This window comes from Tachypleus tridentatus, chromosome 13 (genome assembly GCF_004210375.1).
Source record: "Tachypleus tridentatus isolate NWPU-2018 chromosome 13, ASM421037v1, whole genome shotgun sequence".
Classification (NCBI taxonomy): Eukaryota; Metazoa; Arthropoda; class Merostomata; order Xiphosura; family Limulidae; genus Tachypleus; species Tachypleus tridentatus.
This window is the reverse complement of record NC_134837.1, coordinates 93,047,146-93,069,614: the sequence shown is the minus strand read 5'-3', so window position 1 is coordinate 93,069,614 and position 22,469 is coordinate 93,047,146. Positions and strand designations below refer to the sequence as shown.

Here is a 22,469-nt window from a genome sequence, read left to right as displayed (position 1 = left end):
ACAGAAATAATGCTAAAACTGCTATCACCTGGCTTAATTGTTTTACCATGTATATAATAAAATTAGTATATGCAAGCAATATGCTTACTAAATATTTAACAGATGATTTCCCCATAGGCAATAAACCATTACTTGATAGAGCAGATTTTAATTTATTTCTTATACGTTTCACAAGCCTCTATTTTTTTAAAATAACAGTCACAATATTATGTTTTGATTAATTTATTCTTTTAATTCCAATATTTTTAGTACTTCATAGAGATGAATAACTAAAGGCCAATGTTCAAAAGCTTTTGCTAAAAAAGCATATCTAGTTTTCATGATTTTAGGAGACCTCTTGTTATATAAGGTTTCCTGATGCACTTGATATTTGTTTGTTTATACAGACTTTAAATGAGCATCAGTTACAAACAATATAGATGTCTTACTAGAACATTTGTGAGAAGCTTACTTTATACTGTAAAGATATTCTCTCACAGAACACAGAAGTGTCTTCATTATTAGCCAGAGCTGCTTGTTGAACCTATATATATATATATATAAAAAACAAAGAATTAAATATATTTATTGTAAAAATCAATAGCCTCTATTTAACAAACACTGTAAATTGTACTATAGCAACAAATAAAAGAAAACACTACATGTAAGTACATGAAACATTAAAAATAAAAAATCAGGGCTTTACTAAAATAATACATGTACAATGAGTTACAATCAATTTATGTACATGAATACATAAATTATTTGATTTTATAACTATATAAAACAATCTTTTGCAAATCTGGCATGAGTGATACTGTCAGCAATGTACAAGTACATTTCAAATAAATGACACCCTTTAATTATTCTGGAAAAATGTCTATTATTCATTCAAACCTACTATAATGTACAACATCTGACAACTAATCTCTACCAATCAGTGTAAGTAATTACCTATAAGCATTGCTTAAATCAGTTAATCATGTAAAATAATTAATTATATTTAAAAAATTAATGTTATAAAAAACAGTCAATTAAATGAAATTATTGTTTCCAATGATTAGTATTAACTATTTCAACAATCCAAGTATTTAAAATAGTGTCATTATAATTTCTCATTATTATTTTTGAGTGATTAAAGTTTGTTCAGCTTAATCAGTTGGTGTAAAAATTTCTGGAAATAATCAGCTAAGATTATAATAATCCTATACTGAAAATTTACTTACTTACCTTCTGTCACAAAATTAGCCATTCTTGTTTAGTGCTGCCATCTATATGCAAACTCTTTTCCATACCCATGCCACCAACCTTCTTTCTGCTCCCCCTGACTGGAATTGAAAGATTCCAATGTTTTTCCCATGCAAATTATCATGTGTCACTTCTCCACTAATAGGAGTATGACATGTTCATATGATATACATAGCTTCATCTATACTCCTTCACAAAACCATCACTTTGAAGTTTGGCAGGAGACATAAGTAATGAATGAGATGGGAAAAAAGAGTGGGAAGCATGAGTGAAGAAATACCTGTCAGAAATACACTTCCTGTATAGAAAATTACAATTTCTGATACATTGCGTGACTGGTGAGAGGGAATGATAGAAGTGCCCCACCCATCCTCCCAAAAAAAGCATCCAGAGGATAGCCCAGGAAATGGGAGAGTTTGATCCAAAGATTAGATGAGGGGAAATGCATCACTTCTGAACCAAGAATACCTTTGCTCTACTGTAAAATGTAAAAAAAATAAAAGTGGTAAAGAAGAAGATCACATCTAAGTGGGAGAGAACAGTGTGAGGGTCATTTTCCAAACCACATAAAATAAATATTATTCAATCCCACAAATAGAAAAGTAGGTAAAACAATGGATATGCCCTCAGGTCTAGAGTGGTTAGGGTTCAACAAACCATACTTGGTTAGTCAACTACATTCAAAACACTTGCTGATGGGAACTGAAATCCATGTTGGGGTAGGATCAGTATCATACCATCTTCCACTCAAACCCAAAAGAGAGGGGAATTAATCCATCTCCCAGGTGTGTAACAAGTATTTGCACTGAACTATTAATCTGGGGACTCAACATCCAGTATTAAAAGGAAGTCTACTGCATGCAATCAACTCTCCCAATTGAGAACTGACTTGAACCATCCAAAAGACAGTAACATCCCTGTATTAAGATAAAAAAGTGAGCCAAAAGGACAAAACCATAACAATTCCACAAACTACTTTCATGACTCACAACCCAGGTGGAAGAACTCAAGAGAGAAAGACAGACAATCAGAAAAGTGATATGGAAGAAAAGGTAGTAGCGAGTCCAGAAGAACATCATCACCTGAGATAGTGCAATGGGGACCATAAAACCCTATTTTGAAAAGCAGACTATACCAAGCTATCCACTACAGGCAGGGCAGGGATGTGCAGCTATCCTTTTCTGCTTTACTCATGCAATCCATGGGTGGTAGAGTCCATGACCTGCATGTTTATGAAGCAAAATACTGTGAGGTTATTCATGAACAAATGATCTTGTGAAACACCCCATATAAATGATGAGGATTGCAAAGCCATGAAATATAAGACATGAGTGAACTCAGCTGTACAGTGTGGATTTCAAGTTAAAGAATACCATGTCTGGCATCACTTGCCACAGAGTTGGATCAATAAAATGATGAATGAAAAGAAGGCCCCTGTAAAGAAAAGAAAGTATGAATAGAAACGTACTACTGAGAGTTGTACTGAAGTCTGGAGAACAGCCAAGGGAGAAATACAAAAACCCAACAAAGATGAAACTGCTACATGAGGTAGTTAATAGGAGACAAATGTATGGGACATGGTCAACATCTTGATTGTAGAATTTTCTCTAATGTATGGCAAAGGCAAGAAGTGAGGGAAAAGATGAGGTGTCTAATCTGATGAGAAGACTCCTGAAACAAATTATAAGAGGAAGAAAGCAAAAAGGCACAAGCCAATTGAATCAAAAGTCAAACACATTTAGTAAAGGTTGAAGGAAAAAGATCATGAAAAGAGGAAAACTGACAAGGACTAAAGGGCCTGGAACAAACACCATGGAAGGAAACTATACAAGTAATATAAAAACAAAGAGCCATGACCAGACACAGAAGCCTATCCAGATCCTATTTATCTGACTGGGATGAATGTACAACAATACTGGTAAGGGTAGATTGTTGTTGGACCAATGCCACCCATGGTTCCAGTATTTTCTGGATCATATATAAAATTTATCACCACATCAATGGGTCCATACATTAATTCTGAAGATGAATTGATGGTAAATGGACCAGAGCCAAAATCTCATCACAATCTAGAAGGTCCCAACAATAGAAAAGTCACAAATGCAATGCCAGAGCTAAAGATGACAAATGAGCTAGTGTGGAGGACAGAAAGGAAAAGGCATCTCCAGAAAACCCCTCAGAGTTTCTGTGAAGAGTCTCAGAAAGGAGGTGTAGAGAAGAAAGATACCACATAAGAGTTGTAAGGGTAAAATGCAGATGAGAATACTGGGCACGTGTCAGACTGACAGGAGATTTAGATGAGGCATACTAATTCTATTACTTTAGTTGTGAGGCAAATAGATCAGTACAAATATCAGCAGAGGGAAGAAAAAATAAAAAGAAGTGAGAAGATTGATCATGAAGTAAGGAAGCATGTGACTTACAAAAAACAGGAAAAAGAGATAAAATGTCACACACCTGTGAAACAAAATCCAAAATGACCATCTTAGGTTCAACTGATTCCTCAGGTAGAAGAAGAGAAGGTATGGAAAAATTAGGAGGTGAAAATAGACAGTCAAAGCCCTCATCAGTCTGAACAATCTCCACCTGTCTGGGAGGAACTGGGGTGAGGTCTTGGGGACAAAACCTAGCCCATGTAACATTTGATTTCCTGACAAATAAACAAAGATAAATCCACCATCAAGTTGCCTGCACCTGAGGCTTAAGAAATAACATTTGTTGCTGGTGTGATCCCCAAAGTGGTAACATGAACTTTGGAATTCAGAGTGAAGAAAAGCACACCAAAATTGAGCAATGAAAATGAAAAATGCAAGTAGAGCCAACTGATAAAATTTTAAGGTGAAGAAACTGCTTGAATGAAAACTAAATAAATTAAATAAAACCACTTTGTGAGAAAATTTAAGCTGAACATGAATTGTTAAAAAAAACAAGAAGCACATCTAAATACAAATGCTGTTAAATGAGATGTGATGTTTTGGTAGAGGAATATAGAGAAAGTCACATGCATCACATTAGCATGTCATGTTCCTTTTAATGGAGAAGTGATACAAGATGAACTGCATGAAAAACACATTGGAATATTTCAATTCTAATAGAGTGGAGCAGAAGGCTTGTGACATGCATACACAAAAATTCACATTAAAGGGCAGCACTGAATGAGAATAGCTAATCTTGTGAAAGAAAGTAAGTATGGGAGTTACTATTTTTGGTTAGTATTGTTTTCAGTTATTAAAGCCTACTGTGAAAATAAGTGATTAACAATGTAATCTATTAATAATCCTGTTGATTAATCAATTATCAAATTCCACTAAACATCCAGCTCTATATTCAACAAAATTCTTTGTTATATACAATATCTGCTGTCTGCAAGTAGTCACCCACCTTATTTTTATAAAATAAATCATTAGCTATAGTTAATGCATTTTTATTAAACTGAAGTAATATATATTACCTCTAACCAAAATTAAAATAAACACTCATGTTTGGCATATTAGCGTAATTTGTGTATCTAAACAACAGACAAAATGTATTTTCTATAATTCTGGATAAAACTTTTTTTTATATAAACATGCTTCTATAGCAAGTTTATATACAACTGTTTATTTTAATTCTACCAACAAGCTGTGAATAAATAAAAGTAAGTAATGACCAATAAAAGTAAAAAAAGTGAATGTATACATTGGGTAATTTTTCTTTCAACTAAACTCACGTATCTATGAATAAGGTAAGAGTTCAAGCTGTAGTTCCAATACAATAAAATTGCAGTCAGTGGCAGTAACAACAATAGAGATTTACTGACAACCTGGCACTCAATGATGACAGGGTTGTAAGAAGCTTAGATGAATGATGAACAATGAAGTGACAAAACTGTCAGCTAATTTAGTAAACACACACAGGCAACAATGTTCATAAAACTAGCAACCAGCAAAATTACTAAGAACTTCTCTCCTGAATTGAATATACTATCAGGAATTCACAAGGACAAGGGAAAATTTATTTACTTTCCATAAAACTGTTTGAAGTCCAATGTATTCTGAATAAAATATTCCTTTACCATCTAACCTGGTAAAATGATAAAGAAAAATTAGGTTCATCATGTCAAAATTTGTTAAATATAGACAAAATGGCAGGGGAGGAAACCTAGATGTAATGTATTTCATGATGATATACCCAGGGTAAAAAGACAATGATCTAATGACCTACTGATGCTTGGAAGAGAAACTCAATTCACATTAGATACTGTATACAAAGATCATTCAGCAGAAAATGAGAGAAACTGTCTACATAAGTGTGTAGATGAGCTTTGCCACGCTATGGCAAATGCTGACAACTTCTCTTGCCAGCAGTTAGACTGGACTGCCATATGACAAAACTATGGTGAGTGTGTTATGGAAGAATAATTCACCTGAGGTTGCTCCTTTGACATTATCCAGCCAGATTAATTCTTATCTTATTATTAGAAAACTGAGTTGTTGAAGTATGAGATTTGGTAGCATTCACAAAAAATTAAGTTGCACTTGACTTAAGAATCCTAGATGTTATCATTAGTCAAAAGTTAAGTGTCACCTAAGTTGTGATTAATTCCAACTTAAGAGTTTAATAAGAAGATACAATATAGATTAGAAGTGTCAAAATATGAATAGTCCATAAAGCCATGAAAAGAATTGTTCCCAGTAAATTGTGTCATATATGTATTATTTAATTGTAAATTTATTTTATAATTAATTTAAAAAATACAGAATGTTTATTTGTTAATTTAACAAAACTTTATCTTGTTCTAAAGTTACATAACTTTCTCAAATTAAAAATGATGTAATTATTTATTCACTAGAAACATAGTATTAAATTTTCAATTTTATTTAATTATCAAATCTATTTAGTTCAATATTTTAATATCTAAACATATTGATATTGTCTACAAATACATATTTAAAGTTTCTAGCTTTTCTTAATGACTTTCATTTTAACAACTAGGATTATTTTTATATCAACTTTAGTATGTCAATGTATTTATCATATCTAAATGTACTTATACAAGATTTGATGCAAACAAAACAACACTTGAACTCTCATTAGCTTCATATTCAGCACATCTATACCTTGAAAACATGCCAATGTAATGATAGTCTGAAACCTGATATATACAAAAAAACCTATAAAAATGTACAACACATTTAATGTTAGGTAAACAACATTCAAGGATACCTAAACAGAACCTTAACTATATTTGTTCCTTTTGTACCCAGCACATAAATAGTTTTCCTGAAGTACTTCTTAAACAATTTCACACATTAGTACTTAGATGATTTATTTTAGATAAAAAATGAGCAACTGCACACTTACGTAACTAATGTAAAATGTGATGTGCAGTTATTATGCATTAAACTCATTTATAAGTTATTATTCAAACATTTCTTTCTTTTACTCATTTTTTAAAAATTTAATATAGATTTCTGTACTTAATTATGAGTTACTGATGAGGCAGGTGTCCTTCATCTTAAAATTTTATCATCCAGTTCATATAGACAAGAGAACTAGTTTGGAATTATCTTTATGTGAAAAGCATATTTAATGTATATGCAGATAAAGAAGCTATAAACCCGAGTTTCTCATTCTGTTTATTGGACTAGTTTATTGAATTATGTTTATCATGTGGTATTTATTCATGAAGCTTAAACATGAATATAACCCTAAAGTAAAATGAGTTCTCTCTTAAAATTTCATTGATGTTGGGTCACACTTTGTGTTTTGCTATTAATTAATGGCCATGTACAAAAAAGCTGACATAAACTTTTATGTATAATAAGTGATGTCTTAATTTCTATGAGAAATATTGTGTGTTCAGTCTTTTGACCTACTGAGACTGATTTTTTGCATTCTTCAGAAATAAATTATCTTAACCCCCAGTTACTTGTGGCTTAATGAGTTTGTATGATAGCCAGATGCACCTTGGAACAACACAACTGCATAAGCAAATTCTAATACAGTTAAACATGTAATTTTAGCTACTCCTATATTGTAATGATATAAAAGATATGTGAATATCGTTAATTAGTTTATTTTGTGAATGAACATTTTGTGATTGTTTTCCTTTTAATTATAACAAAGGTAACACCAGACAATTATTGGAAGTTGTATTTGTAGCTCATTTATGTCGAGAGTATAGGAAACAGACGATTAAGTAATAAAAGTATAAATAGTGGAAAATGAGAAATAAAAGTAGACAGACAAAGACAATAGCAGAAGGGAGTAAAGTCAAGACCAAGAAACCGTTTGACGTGAAGTTAACCTATATGGAAGTTGCAGGCCTAACAATTAACATAGGCCTAACATTTAATATGTTAGAGAAAAATTAACAGTTTTAAAAGAAACAAGAAGTATAGTTTATTCCATCAAAATGAGTTCTAAAGTATTTGAACCAGACTGAATGCACTTTGACAAAAAAGAATACACAATATCAGAAGTAAAACAACCAAACAATTACTAAAAAGGCAGCATACAGCTGTGGTTGTAACTCAATGATAGTGAAAATGAATTACATAGAGAATACAAGTATGATAGGTATAGAGAAAGGAAATCCAAAAGGAACTTAATTGGCCTAAGTGAGCTTTTGACATGAAGAAGAGAACTATATATAGTGTTTATGATATGCTTATGATCTCTATAGTGTAAATAATTTATTGTACATACATTTAACTAGTTCAAATATACATTATTCTGAAAGTAAGTGTAAAGTGTGCTGTCCATTTACCTTTGAATTTATCACCAACAAGTTACAGACACCTACTGTAGAAGAATCCTTAGCCCAACAACAACACTTGTATATATTAATATATACTATTAAGAAGTACAAGTAAAAGCCTTTAATTGGCATATATTATGAACCTAGCCAGGTCTCAACAACTGCTTCCATATTATGGATCTAGATGGGTCTAGGCTGCTGAGTCTGGAACATTTTACAGCCTTTATTTTTTTATTGAACTGATATACAGTTGGAAATTTTACATTCAAGGATTAGGATTACTGAACCATCACCACTGATTTAAGCCCTTAGAGAGACTTCCTAACAAACAGAATAGCACATGAACTTACAGGGAAGAAAAATCATGCAAATATTAAATACTATCTTAGTTAAAATAATTCACATGAAATTGGTCATTTGTTGCAAATTAATCATTATAAATTTGACATGATCATCAGAAGGTTATTTTGCCTCTCAAGGCCACCCCTAAACCAAACAAATTTTATTTTTAATGTAACTTAAATGCAGGTATAACCCATCACATCCATACACCTGTGTGTGTAAATATGCAATTGCATTAGTGAGAAACATAATCTGTTAAAAAATGTGACAAATAAAAAATATGACATTAGAAGATTCCTGTAATTGCATGTACACTGAAGAAAATTCATAAAATAACATCAGAAAGAAAGCTACATAACTTTAGAATATTTAATAGTGACAATAAACAAAGTATTTGCAGAAATATTAGATAGACTTTGATGCATCAGGTTTTACTAACTTTTCCTGCCACTAAGTGACTAAGATACTTATCTTCAATCATTATTAGTATGATTTTGGACTTAACACATGTCCTTTTCATCAATATTTATTTATTTTAGACTTTTTGCACAAAGCTACAAATGGCAATCTGAGCATAGATGTACTTAAGTTTGAACTGACATAGTAAAAGATAGAAATCTAGTCAATCACATCTACTGTCAAATTATAGTTAACTTTTGTCCCATTAAATAGTGACATTTCACTATCACGTTCATAGCATATTTCAATATCAATGAAAAGTGAAAAATCAACCCTTAGTTTCACAGTTAAGACAATACCAGCTCCAGACATACACAAATCGACCTTCTGTCACAGTAAAATGGATAAGGTTTTACAATATCCTCTAGTAGTAACAACTTTCTAATATTTATAAAGGTGCAAAGTGATATGTGTTGTGTCCCATGTGTGAAAATATTATGGATTTCAGACTGCAGCATTTTTATACCACTTAATAACACCCTCAGTAACTCCAAAATTTCAAATAATCAAATCATCAATTTTATTGGTTTATTTTGATTTGTGATGCATAGGAAACCAATCTTTTGTTCTGCTTGAAAGAACACAAAATAACTGTCAACATATGAAATTTTAACATTTGTATCTCTCTTCTAAATCATCAAAATTCTTGTTATATGTATAACAAAAGGACAAAGAATTCAGAAGAGGTTTTTAAAATAAATGTATAAGACATTATAGTAGTGTAAAAATAAATCTATATAACATTACATAAAACTGAGGAAAGTGTCTCAACTTTTTTTAAGCCACTGAGAACTAAATGATGATGTAATATATTCACCTTAGGTTTTAATTTTCAAATATTAAAGAATACTGCAAACACTCTGTACTAATTGGAGGACTTGCTTCAAACTGCTGCATGTTTAAGTATTAAGTTATGAAAGAATGACTGCATTCTTTAACCAATTATAAAAAAGTGTTTTAAGTTATTATAAATTCTAAAAGTATCCTGTTTCACAGATAATTCTCTATGATCTAGCAACTACAAAATCTTTAAAATATTATTTTAAGTGCAAACATTAATCAAAAATAATTTTGAACATACAAGAAAATGAGTACCTTTAATCCATGTTCATCAGTTCCAGTAGAAAAAATGTTTTTTTCTTTACCAAGCAAGACGTAGGTCCTGTGTAATGCATCAGCTAGAACAGCAGAATGAAGATGACCAATATGTGGAGCTGAAAAAATGTTTAAGTAAAAAATATATTCAATAACAATATCAACATGTGCTTTTTATTACAGAAACTACAGTTAAAATATTCTTTTGAAAAAACAAATCTATTTCATTTATCACTTCGATTCCAGCAAAATCAACATAAACACCAAAAGAAATGTTTTCTCAGAAATAAATCATTATTCTCAAAGACCATTCTGATTTCTAAGGAGTGATATATGCCTTGCCAAATATTTATATTGCTATATTCTTCTCTCCTTTTTTGTATAAAACTAATAAGAAGGTTTAAAAACTTGTCTTTTTTCTACATGCAATTATATAAATTATTCTAACAACAAATTGTATGCACATATACATTAACCTCTCAAATGTTTTTAAGGTGTATGTCCACTGAAGTTTCAAGAAAATCAGCAGTTTATTCAGACTGTATATATTAAAATTGTTTTATTGATTTCACATAATGACAATTTTAATCTAATAGCATAATTACTTTTCCATTATGTGTAGATGCAAAAACACACACTTGATAAACTAAAGTTATGCTGAGAAAATATTAATAGTAACCCTTGAACTTAGCCTTAAGTAACAATGAATTCTATATATGGGGTCTAATGTTATTTCTTTAGTTTGCTGACCCAAGCTGTGATGATGAGCCTTGAAAGGGTGAAACTGCAGTCCACAGCAGAGGGTATGATCAATCAAAGAATGCCTTAAGCCTCTACATCATAAGTTCTCTTTTCAATTTCACCTCTGGTGAAAAAGAAAAGAAATATTTAACACAAATATACAACAACGAATTCTAGTTTAATTTTGATTTTGCTTGTTAATAACGTATGTTTTATTATAATAAAAGCCAAATAACCTTATGCTCAATGACGTTAACTGTATTTTATTATGTTTCTAAAATAGGCATCAATTAAAAACACTTCACATCTTCTACAACACTTACATACTTCAGATAGTAAATATCATTATATCCAGTTTTGATGTCATAAACCTATTTCCTCAAGCCATGTCATGAAGCAATACAACTTACTGCAGAAGTTATTTCAAAAGGTCCCCCCCCCAAATCAACACAAAAGAAGAACACCTAACTAACAGTTACAACCAGCTATGTTTAATTGCTTTCAATACAAAAACTTGTACTTTCTTAAGTTACATGAACATGCCATGAGAAATCCATTTTCAGGTACTTTGGTTATTGTTGTTGTTGTTTTTAAATCACATAGAATAGCATGCTATAGTCACTTCATTATACAAGCCTGAATTTTGGCTTAGATATGTAGATGACTTTTCTTCTTTTTTTTTTGGCTTTACTTGTCTCAAGATGAACACACAATAATTTTCCAACACAAACAATCTACATAAAAATGTACAATTCATGGTGGAAGAAGAAAATAATTACACAATAGTTTTTTTAATGTTAAAATCACACAAGCTCTCCAATGTTTCACCACTAACATTTATAGAAAAAACACATACAATGGAAATTATAACACCTGATTTTCTCATCATGACTAGAAGCCAGGCACTCTAAAAATGCCTCCTAAGTTTAGTTTACACTATATACAACACAGAAAAGATCAATAATAAAGTTAAGCAGTTACCTGAATGTTTCACTAACGTTAACCAGTTCTGTACAAACATAGTTAAGAAACTATAAACAAATTTAAAAAATACAGATAAGAAGTATTTAACAAACAAACAAACTCAAACACTCTAGAAAACAAAGAAAACCAAATTACATTCACCATTCCATAGAAAATATTAGTGTACCTCTATTAGAAATTTCAAAACGACAAGAACATAAATATAACCTTAACATAACACTTAGATTCATTTTCACTCCTAAAATAAAAACTAAACACATCAAGAAAACTGTAAAATGAATCTGGATCACCAAAAAACATTTACAAAATACAATGTAACAGTTTTCCAGCCTTTTACAAAGGTGAAACAGGTTATAACTTGAAGATCAAGTTAAAAGAACACCATAAACTCCCTTCCTAAGTCCATGAGCATATGGGTAAAAACAAAGTTTTTTCTGAACAGAAAGTCAGACCACCAAAACATGAGACTGGCACTAACAGACTAAATACCAGAGAAACTTTATTAATAACACCAAACAATCCCCCAGTTAACAAATATCCAGATACCTCTATATATATATCTTTAATCATTATTTCTCCACACACTCCTAAGCTAAGGCAAATATTTTGCATAAAATATTCCAAAGTTTTTATATTTATTGATTTTTGTATTGTTTTTTGTTTAGCCATACAAAAATAATATGTAAAATTCACTTGGATTGATATTTACATAAATAAGTACATTCAATTCTTGAACTCAAATACACTGTTGAATTTTGAATGCTGATTTAAATACTAAAATGTTTTTTTTACTGTAAAAACTTGTGTACTTGATAAAGATTGCACCAGTGATCAAAACGTCATACTGGTTTAAACAACTAATCTTAATCACCACAAAAGCTATAAATTGTTATAAAATAATGAATTATGTTATTCTACAAAAAAACTTTACAATAAAAGATTACAGAGGTGAAGCCTAATCAAGACAAAATACCAACCAACTTGTTTTAATGAGTTGCATGTAGATCTTTATTAATAAATGTATTACATATGTTTATTCAATAACTTTTATGGAGTGTTTTCACACTAACATGTTAGTAAAATTAATGTTTGACTAATAACCATTTTACAGATAAATGTAGCTTGATACTGGAAAATACAGAAGTTGTAGTAATGTTGCACAATGGTTCCAGTTATATTTGTAGTAAACTAGCAGTAATGAATATACATAATGACACTTTTTACACAATCAAAATTAGTTCAAAATATTAACTTAATTATTAATGACTAAACAGCTAATTAGCAGTAATTATTCCTACCATTAAACAGCTAATTAGCTGTTTAGTCATTAATAATTAAGTTAATATTTTGAACTAATTTTGATTATTGCACCAGTCATGCTTTTTACACTTACAAGCAATCCTGTAAATCTAAACCTTCAATATATTTTATGTTCTCATGAAAGCTACTATTTTTCCCCATGACAAAGAATTGTCCACAGTTCCTGTTGCAATAAAAAATTATCTTTAGTATTGACAATAAAACTACAGTTTTTTATGTATTTCAATATTTGGATTTTAAATCTGGTGTCTGACTTTCTGTGCAGTTTTTTTAATATACTTGTTCACTTTTATGAAAACGAAAATATACTTTTCTTCACACATCATAGGCATCCATAAAGCACACTTGCATTATTATTTATATCTTGAGAATGTTAGTTTTTGATTGGTTGGAATAATGCAGGCCTATCACAATACTTGTGTAATTATTTTATGACTTTAAGCCTGTCTTAATTCTATATGTTTTGATTTCTTTCAAAAACTTTTCTATTGAATGTTCTTCATAACAACATATGGAAATATGTACATGTACATGCAACAAAAACTTATTTTCTATCTATGATTGTTGAATACACTTATATCTGCTTCTTACACTGATACTTTATATGTTATATATAATATTGTAAATATATCAGATGTTCATGACAATAATGTTTTCAAACTAAAAAAGAAGAAACCAGACTTACAAGCATTTACATAAAATATTGGGGTTGTGATAAAATAGGTATTTCCTGATGAACTAGTTGAAGTTGTAGATGCTTTTCTTAGAAATAAATATTGCAATCCAGAGGATCTTTTGCAAAACCACCAGTGTAGCTTCATTTTTATTATTAATTAACCTGCAAAATAAAGGTTCCTCACAATGTATAACTTAGTAACAAATATTAAAAGTATTATAAGTTTTACTTAGTCATAATATAGCATCAGAGACTAACCTACAGGCAGTATAAAACACCTGATACACTGAATCAAAATAAGTTCCATACATTTAAATATTAAAGTTGTATCAATGAAGACAATTTTTAAATGCTAATATCTTACTAAAACAGACTGAATTATTAGTGTGTATATGTATGTGCATATATATATATATTTATACATATACACATAATAATTATTTTGTGTTAAGTCTATACTCATCCTAATGTATCTAATTTTCCAATCCTCAGAAGCACAAATCACATGTAACAGAGAAGGATTTTCATATTTTAATCTAACTGTTCCTGGTAGTCTGACAATCACAATTTGAAAGGTAGAACTACAGATTTTATATGAATGACAAATCAAAGAAATATTGCAATTAGACAAATGCACATACTTGCAACCAAACATGAGAACACTAAAACCTATTATAAGTTTGGTTAACACTGAAAAGATACAATACATTAAATTCTTTATAATAGTTGCATTTGTTGTGACAAAGAAGTGTTCCAAGACTGCAATGCATTACATCCACCAGTATCACAATATTTATAAATTATGAGCTATCAGAAGCCTGTTAGTTTAGAAAGGGCTTCCTGACTGTCAAAGTTCTTCAATAAACAAAAAATGAATCACTATATACAATCCTAATCATCCATTATTCCTTTTCTTAAACTTCTATAGTGTTGTAATGCATCATTTACCATTTTCAAAGGCAATTAGTTTGGCACATTTGCTACCCCATTGAAAAAATAGTTTTCTCAAATAGATAAGTGTTTAACCTTTCCAAATTATTTGTGATAATTTGCCCCACTCTCCTCAAAATTCAAAAGAAAACATCTCAGCATCTTTAAATACTTCAATTAGACCCTTCTTTTTTCAAGTAAGAGCAATTTAAGATATCTTAACCTTACATAACCTATTCATATCAAGAAGTACCTTAATGGCCCTCCTCTGAACTCTTTCAAATAACTCATCATCCTTCTTAACCCTCCACTACAGCTAGAAGATATATTTTCACATCCACTGAACTTGGAATTATATATATTCTAGCCACAGTGAAAGAGTTCAGAGTAGAGGATAAATAACAACATACAATACTCAAAAACAATCTAAATAGTGCCTAACTAGTAACTTATACAAGACTAAATAATGCCTAACTAGTAACTTGTACAATGAAACCATGGACTCTTTCATATTCTAAAATTCTTTTTGCTTTATAGCTTGCAACAGTACACTGTCCCAAAAGCTTTATTAGTATTTTGTGTCTTGACTAAATACATACTGTATAAGAACAGATACAAAATTTGTCAACAGTGGAATAAGTATTTCAGTTTGGTTATATTAATGGATACCAATATTATAAGAAGTGTCTATAAGTGTGTTCCTGAAATGTGATTTTCCTACTGATAAACAAAATATGTTTGTTTTGAACAGTTGTAGGGTGTATCATAACTGAGCATGATATATATACACATGCATGCATCAAAACATTATATTGTGTTTAAAAAATAGCATTTCATGTGTTAAAGAAATTTAATGACATCGTTAGTTACTTATGTGCATGATTTTGCAAAGATCAAAAAAGACAAACAAATATCCATTTCAGATAATTCACCTTTGGAAGTTTAAAGGACTTCATTCATGAACTAGAGAGAAATTCTGGCCTGACAAAAACTAGTGACAACAAATAAAACATTAGTCTTCATACATACTCTGACAAGAGAATGAAGTCCATTAAACCTTTCAATCTTAAATTTCATTTACCAACATTATTGTTCCTATTTATGATTTAAGCTGAAAGGCATATATTAGTTAAGGTTTGTATTATATAGCAGCCACATAAGCTATATGCTAGTGTTATAAAACCATTTATTACAATTTCATTTACAGTAGTATCTCCAAGTAAAGTTACTTTACACTTTGAACTGTCTGGTTATATTTAATAGATGAAATCTCCATATTTATTTGCTTAGTTCAGGCAAATTATGATGCAGTTAAGTCAGCTATACTGTTGAGCCAATATTATACAAGAGAGAAACAATACAGACATATATCAATGGGGATAAGATAACTGATAAGCAATGCATATCCAAAAATTTCCTTTCTGTAGAATAGATCATAAAGTCAAAAAAAGAAAGTGAAGAAGAGATACTATAGCAAGTATATATTACATCAGATAGTTCACTCTTTACAATCACATAAAATAAATTTACTGCTCTCAATACAGGTTTTAAAACATTCTATAATAAACTTTTTTTTCATTAATTATATAGAGCAAGCCCATTCATCGGTTATTGCATGGCACATGTAATAATATTATGTATATTCAGATTAATAAATCTATAATGGAAAAAATGACTTTAAACTTGGAAGTTATAGTTATGACTGTCAGAAAATAGCCCTATACCTAGTCTAAAGATATAATATAATGGCCTTTTCTGAGAAATGTTTGATGTAGCAATGTGTGCTGATATAGAAGATAATAAATGATGATGTGATCTTTGTTACATTAATATTGTTGGAAAAATAAAATACCAACACTAATTAAATGTAAGTTTATTGGAATTCAATGAGGAGTAAATAAAAATTTTATTAACAATATGTCAAATATGCACCCCTCAGGTAATGTAAGAAATAAACAAGTATGGTGGTAAAATAAGATTAAAAGTACTAAACTAGCAAAAGTAAATGCATGTAGTTTAAACAGCAAAAACAAGGATGAGTTACTTGTCAAACTTAAAGATAAATTCTTGCCACCCTCTTATTTGTGCATATTGTACAAGTAAATACCAAACACCAAGTCTCTTACAAGGCTGTTAAAAAAGCTAAACTACAAAAATTCAAATAATGGCAGGCAAATAACCCAATACCTGTACCTTTGCTTAAAGTTAAACTACAAATTAGCATGAATGATTTCATATTGACAAAGGTTTCAAAATCTGTCTTAAGTTTGCTTCTAACAGCAGAAAAACTGCTGGTGAATTGAACACAACAGTTAAACTACGACATTTCTGTTACAGACTACATATACAAATAAATACACTTTTCTTCAAGTCATATTGAACTATTGTAACTAGATAATCATCCTCACAATTTCCCTCTTAACTATACTAATCCACTAAATTTAATTATCAAAGGTAATTAAAAAACGTTTTGTATTAGGCATTCAAGCTGTCATCACATATTCATAACAACGATCAACATCTATTCACACATAAATCAAAATACTTCGCTAAAAAATACTTTAAAACTATTTTAGTAGTTTATAACTAGTGCTCTTGTTGTGAATGGATATTTCACTATTTACAAGTGCCTGGAAAACACATTGTGTATCCTTTCTTGGTATCTTCATTTTATGCGTACAATAACATTATTAGGTCCTTGAAATAAAATGAGAATATTTATTTCTTCATTCAAACAGGTATGACTATCAGAGAGAATCACATTCAGTGATTTACAAGGGAAGTATGATTCCAATATAAGTTAGTCGCATCCAAAGCCTCGCATAAAAATACCTTTTATCATATGTGATATATATAATTTACTGACAATATAAACATAGTATATTATTTCTAAACATATTGTGAAATTGTCTAGGATGTAACAGTAAATTAGATTTACGAAATTATACTGACCTATCGTCATAACAAGTCGCTTTGATTGATTGATTGATTGATTTAGTGTTTTATGGCACAAAGCAGCGAGGCTATCTGCGCCAGACATTCGGTAAAAATGTAAAAAAATAAATAAATAAATAAATGTAGTAACAGACATAAATGGAACTGAAGGTAAAACAAAAAAGGATAAAACCAATGTTGACACCTAGTCTACAATGTTAAGATAGAAGGCAGAGTATAAGAAGTTGTAAGGTATTTACTCTAGAAAAAAGGTAATGATCATAACCCGCCAGGAAGATTAACAGGTAAGTTCAAGAACCACCGTCAATCACCTGAAGTTGGCCTTTCCAGTCCTGGTTCTGGGTTATGTGTCATTGCAGCTATTATCAAAATGTAAAAGAAAGTAAAAGTTTTAAAAGACACTCCGCAAAATCGTAATAATGAGTAGCCAAATGTCCAGTAAAAGGATAAAGTCAAGTAAATGGAGTAAAATTTGTAGAAGTAATTGAAGATAAAAGCAAAGCGGCAATTAAGACAGAAAATGGCGTAAAAACCAATGTTGACATCCAGTCAACAAAGTTGTAAAGAACTACCTGTAGCAGAATGGTAATGATCGTAACCCGCCAGGAAGACTAACAAGTAAGTATAAGAACCACCGTCAGTCACCTGAAGTTGGTCTTTCCAGTCTTGGTTCCGGGTTATGAGTTATTATGGCCAGTACTAAAAGGTAAAGTAGTAAAAGTGTGAAATGATATGCAGTAAAATATAATAACAACTCGCCAGGATGACTAACGAGTAGTTCAAACGGATAGTTCAAACAGGAGCGTTAGTCACCTGAAGTTGGCCTTTCCAGTCCTGGTGTCGAGTTATTTAATGTTCTAGCTATTGTCCAATGTCAAATTGAATGAGAGAGATTAAAACTGTAAAAAAGGAACCACAATTAAAAAGGTGTAATGAATAAACATGCAACACTTAAATGAGATTAAAAGGTTAATGGCCATTAAAAATTAAAAACATTATCAAGGTGGACAGAGTCACCATCACCAATAACTCTGTCCAATGTTACAGATTGACCCTGGGAAAAAATATGTTTAAAATATTGCCGTCGTTGAGAATTGTATCGATGGCAAGAAAGTAAAATGTGGCTGATAGTGATTTGAGTGTTACACAAATTACACATTGGTGCATCAGTTCCAGATAAAAGAAAATGATGAGTTAAAAAACTGTGACCAATGCGTAGCCTAGTGAGAACAACTTCCTCCTTCCGAACTTTACGGAAGCTAGATGGCCAAAGTCCAATTTTGGGTTTGATTTGAAAAAGTTTGTTGTCACGTTGCTCACTCCAAGTGGACTGCCAGCTGGCACGGAGCCGACCCTTGAAGATAACACCATAGTCCATGTACGGAATAGGCATAGGAGTGATGGTGCTGAAGCAGACATATTTAGCTGCCATGTCTGCAAGCTCGTTCCCGCGAATACCAACATGGCCTGGTATCCAGAAAAACTGGATTGAAGTAGCTGCTAATGAGAAACGGGCCAGTCGGTTACGAATATCAGCGAGAATAGGAAGTGAGCCAACGTGTAGCGATTCCAAGGCAAGTATAGAACTAAGCGAATCAGTATAAATAGTGCAGTTGGAGTACTGCTCAGCTGCAATATGATCCAGGGCAAGAGATATGGCATACAGTTCAGCAGTGAACACAGAAGCTGTAGAAGGGATTCTGCGTGCAACTACTGATCCATAGCAAACCATAGCAGAGCCCACTGAATTACCTGATTTGGAACTATCTGTATAAATAGGAACTGAATGATTGTTTGAAAGATATTCATTGAATAAAAGACGGTACTTCCAATCTGGAGTATCTGCCTTTTTTAGGTGACTGAAAGAAAGGTCACATTTGGGGGCTGTAATAAGCCATGGTGGGATGGGCCGACCTGTGGAACATGCAATGTTATCCATGGACAGACCCAATTCATCCAATTGCTTCCGAATGCGAAGGCCAAACGGAGCAATGACAGATCGTCTGTTCTGAAAAAGTACTGCCCACCGAGGAAGGAAAACACATTTCCAGGTGGGATGCTTTGGTAAGGAATGAAGTTTCGAAGTATATTGTAAAGATAGTTGCAAACGGCGAAGGTGTAGAGAAGGTTCATGAGATTCAATGTATATACTTTGAACTGGAGAGGTACGAAAAGCCCCAGTGCAGAGTCGAAGTCCTTGGTGATGAACGGGGTCCAGCATCTTTAAGGCTGAGGGTCTGGCAGAGCCATAGACCATTGATCCATAATCGAGTTTCGATCTAATAAGAGCACGATATACCTTTAACATTGAACAGCGATCTGCCCCAACTGGTAGAAGAGAGAACACGGAGGATGTTCAGTGCTCTTGTGCATTTGACCCGAAGCTGCTTTAAGTGTGGTATAAAGGTCAGTTTACGATCAAAGATAAGCCCCAAGAACTTGATCTCCGGAACAACTGGCAGCAAAACTCCACCGATATGAAGTTCAGGATCAGGGTGAATACCCCGTCGACGGCAAAAGTGCATGCACACAGTTTTGGAGAGAGAGAAATTAAAGCCGTTCGCCATAGTCCACTTCCGTACACAATTGAGGGCGGTTTGTAGTTGCCGCTCAATATATCTCATGTTTGACGACTGACATGAGATGTGAAAGTCATCGACAAACAGCCCATTCGCAACAGTGAGAGGGAGTTGTTCAGTGATGGCATTTATCTTTATACTGAAGAGTGTAACACTCAATACACATCCTTGAGGGACTCCAAGTTCCTGTACAAAAAACGGGAAAGTGTCGAACCCACACGAACCTGGAATCTCCTGTCCATTAAAAAAATTTTAATAAACATGGGTAGATGGCCACGTAACCCATATGTATGGAGGTCTCGCAAAACGCCATACCTCCATGTTGTGTCGTAAGCCTTCTCTATGTCAAAGAATATTGATACAAGATGTTGGCGGTTGAGAAAGGCTTCTCTGATAGATGTTTCAAGACGAATTAGGTGGTCTGTGGTGGAGTGCTGTCGACGGAACCCACACTGGGTGGGCGAGAGGAGGTTGTTTGATTCAAGGAACCAAACAAGACGAGCATTAACCATCCTTTCTAATGTCTTACAGAGACAGCTCGTCAAAGCAATTGGACGGTAGTTTGAAGGAATCTTGGGATCTTTCCTGGCTTAGAGAAAGGTAAAATAATAGCCTGGCGCTAAGCATCAGGAAAAACATTCTTCTGCCAGATCCGGTTGAAAACAATCAGAAGGACATTAAGAGAAGCAGGAGATAGATGGTGCAGCATGTCATAATGAATATCATCAGGTCCAACAGACGTACTGGCAGACCGATGAAGGGCCATTTTTAGTTCCACCAGGGTAAAAGGACGATTATAGTCAAAGAAACAGTTAGTTCGAAAGGAAAGAGGTGATCGCTCCGCCCGAGTCTTGATGGCTAGGAAGGTGGAGGAACAAGCAGAAGTGCTAGATACCCGGCAAAAGCTTTTACCTAGAGTGTTAGCGATGTTCCGAACATCAGTCACCTCCTGACCATCAGAGAGTAAGATCGAGAGGGGGATAGAATTGTAGTGTCCATTAACCTTTCGAATCCTGTCCCATATGATCTTGGAACTGGTGGTAGAAGATATACTGGTTGTGAACTTAATCCAAGATTCCTTCTGGCTGTGACGTCTTACCCACCTAGCATGTGCACGGGCCCGTTGGAAAGCAACCCGGTTTGAAAGTGTGGGATATCTACGAAAAGTATCCCAGGCCCGCTTTTGAGCCTTCCGTGCTAAGTGGCAAGCAGGATTCCACCACGGACGAGGATATCGTGGAAAACGTGTCGAGGTTTTAGGAATACACTGAGCAGCTGCATGTGTAATACAGTCAGTTACCGCTGCTACACAGTCGTCTATTAATGGCTGATTTACGATGGCAGGATCAAGTTCTGCGAGAGCAGTGAAAGTGGACCAGTCTGCCTGATCCAGCTTCCACCGGGGCACGCGGGTAGGGTGGCATCGACCACGGCCAGTCTCTCTTATAAGGATTGGAAAATGATCACTGCCTAGTGGATTACTGTCAACCCTCCATGAAAAATGGGAAAATAATGAAGGGGAGCAAACTGAGAGATCAATAGCGGTAAAGGACTGACTAGGTGCATGAAAGTAAGTGGAAGAACCAGTGTTGAAAAGAGAAAGATTGTGATCAGAGAGCATCCGCTCTACAGATCGGCCCCTCCCATCAATAATAGCACTTCCCCAGAGGGAATGATGTCCATTAAAATCCCCTAGGATTAGAAACGGAGATGGCAATTGTTCAACGAGAGCATCCAGATCTGATTGATCATATGTCTTTCCAGGGGACAGGTACAGAGAACAAACAGTGATGGTATGACCCAAGGAAATACGGATGGCTACAGCCTCCAAGGGTGTGTTGAGTGACAAAGACAGGGTGGGCACGTGTTGATCAACCAACAGTGCCACCCTCCATGTACTCGACCATCACACAACCTGTCATTTCTGTACAGAGAAAACTGCCGAATGGAGACAGTATCAGCAGTTTTGAGAAATGTTTCTTGTAAAGAAAGACAAACAGGATGGTAGGAAGCAATCAGCGTTTTGATATCATCCAGATTAGAACGTAAACCTCGACAGTTCCATTGTATCAAGGTGGCCATTTTAAGAACGGGTAGGTGAAGTGGCTGGAGAACCCTTCGGTTTACGACCACGTCTTTTTTTCTTTACTGTCTTTAGTTGGAGGAGGTCTATCAACCTCCATGGATCCTGCTCTGTGTCGGGTGGGCAGGTTTTGTTATTGGAAGGGGAATCCAGTGACTGAGGACGCGAACGAATAATTGTGTTGTCTCTTGTGGTGGGAGAAAAGATGTATCAGAAGAAATGCCTGTATTTGAAACTGAAGGACGTGGATCTTGAGGTGTGTTGGAAGGTATGGGAGGGACAGAGATAGGTGTGGTAGTTGATTCATCAACCTTTTTAACCACGGAGGTCAAAAAA

At 33.0% G+C, this 22,469-nt stretch overlaps 1 protein-coding gene across 6 annotated transcripts in view; it reads right to left on the bottom strand.

Moving 5' to 3' along the window:
• Positions 1-22,469, bottom strand: part of MetRS-m (Methionyl-tRNA synthetase, mitochondrial) — a 54,354-nt gene that overhangs the window by 30,217 nt on the left and 1,668 nt on the right. Inside the window, exons 2-5 of one of the 6 annotated variants that reach the window (XM_076483446.1) lie at positions 17,469-17,491; positions 13,596-13,748; positions 9,866-9,984; positions 452-523 (exon numbers count right to left, since the gene is read on the bottom strand). In XM_076483446.1, the coding sequence (XP_076339561.1) occupies positions 452-523; positions 9,866-9,984; positions 13,596-13,731 (327 nt within the window). In that variant the 5' untranslated portion in view covers positions 13,732-13,748; positions 17,469-17,491. Of the gene's footprint in view, positions 1-451; positions 524-9,865; positions 9,985-13,595; positions 13,749-17,140; positions 17,260-17,468; positions 17,492-22,469 lie in introns of those variants that run through there. The other 5 variants (XM_076483448.1, XM_076483450.1, XM_076483451.1 and 2 more) reach the window with 5 other exon arrangements.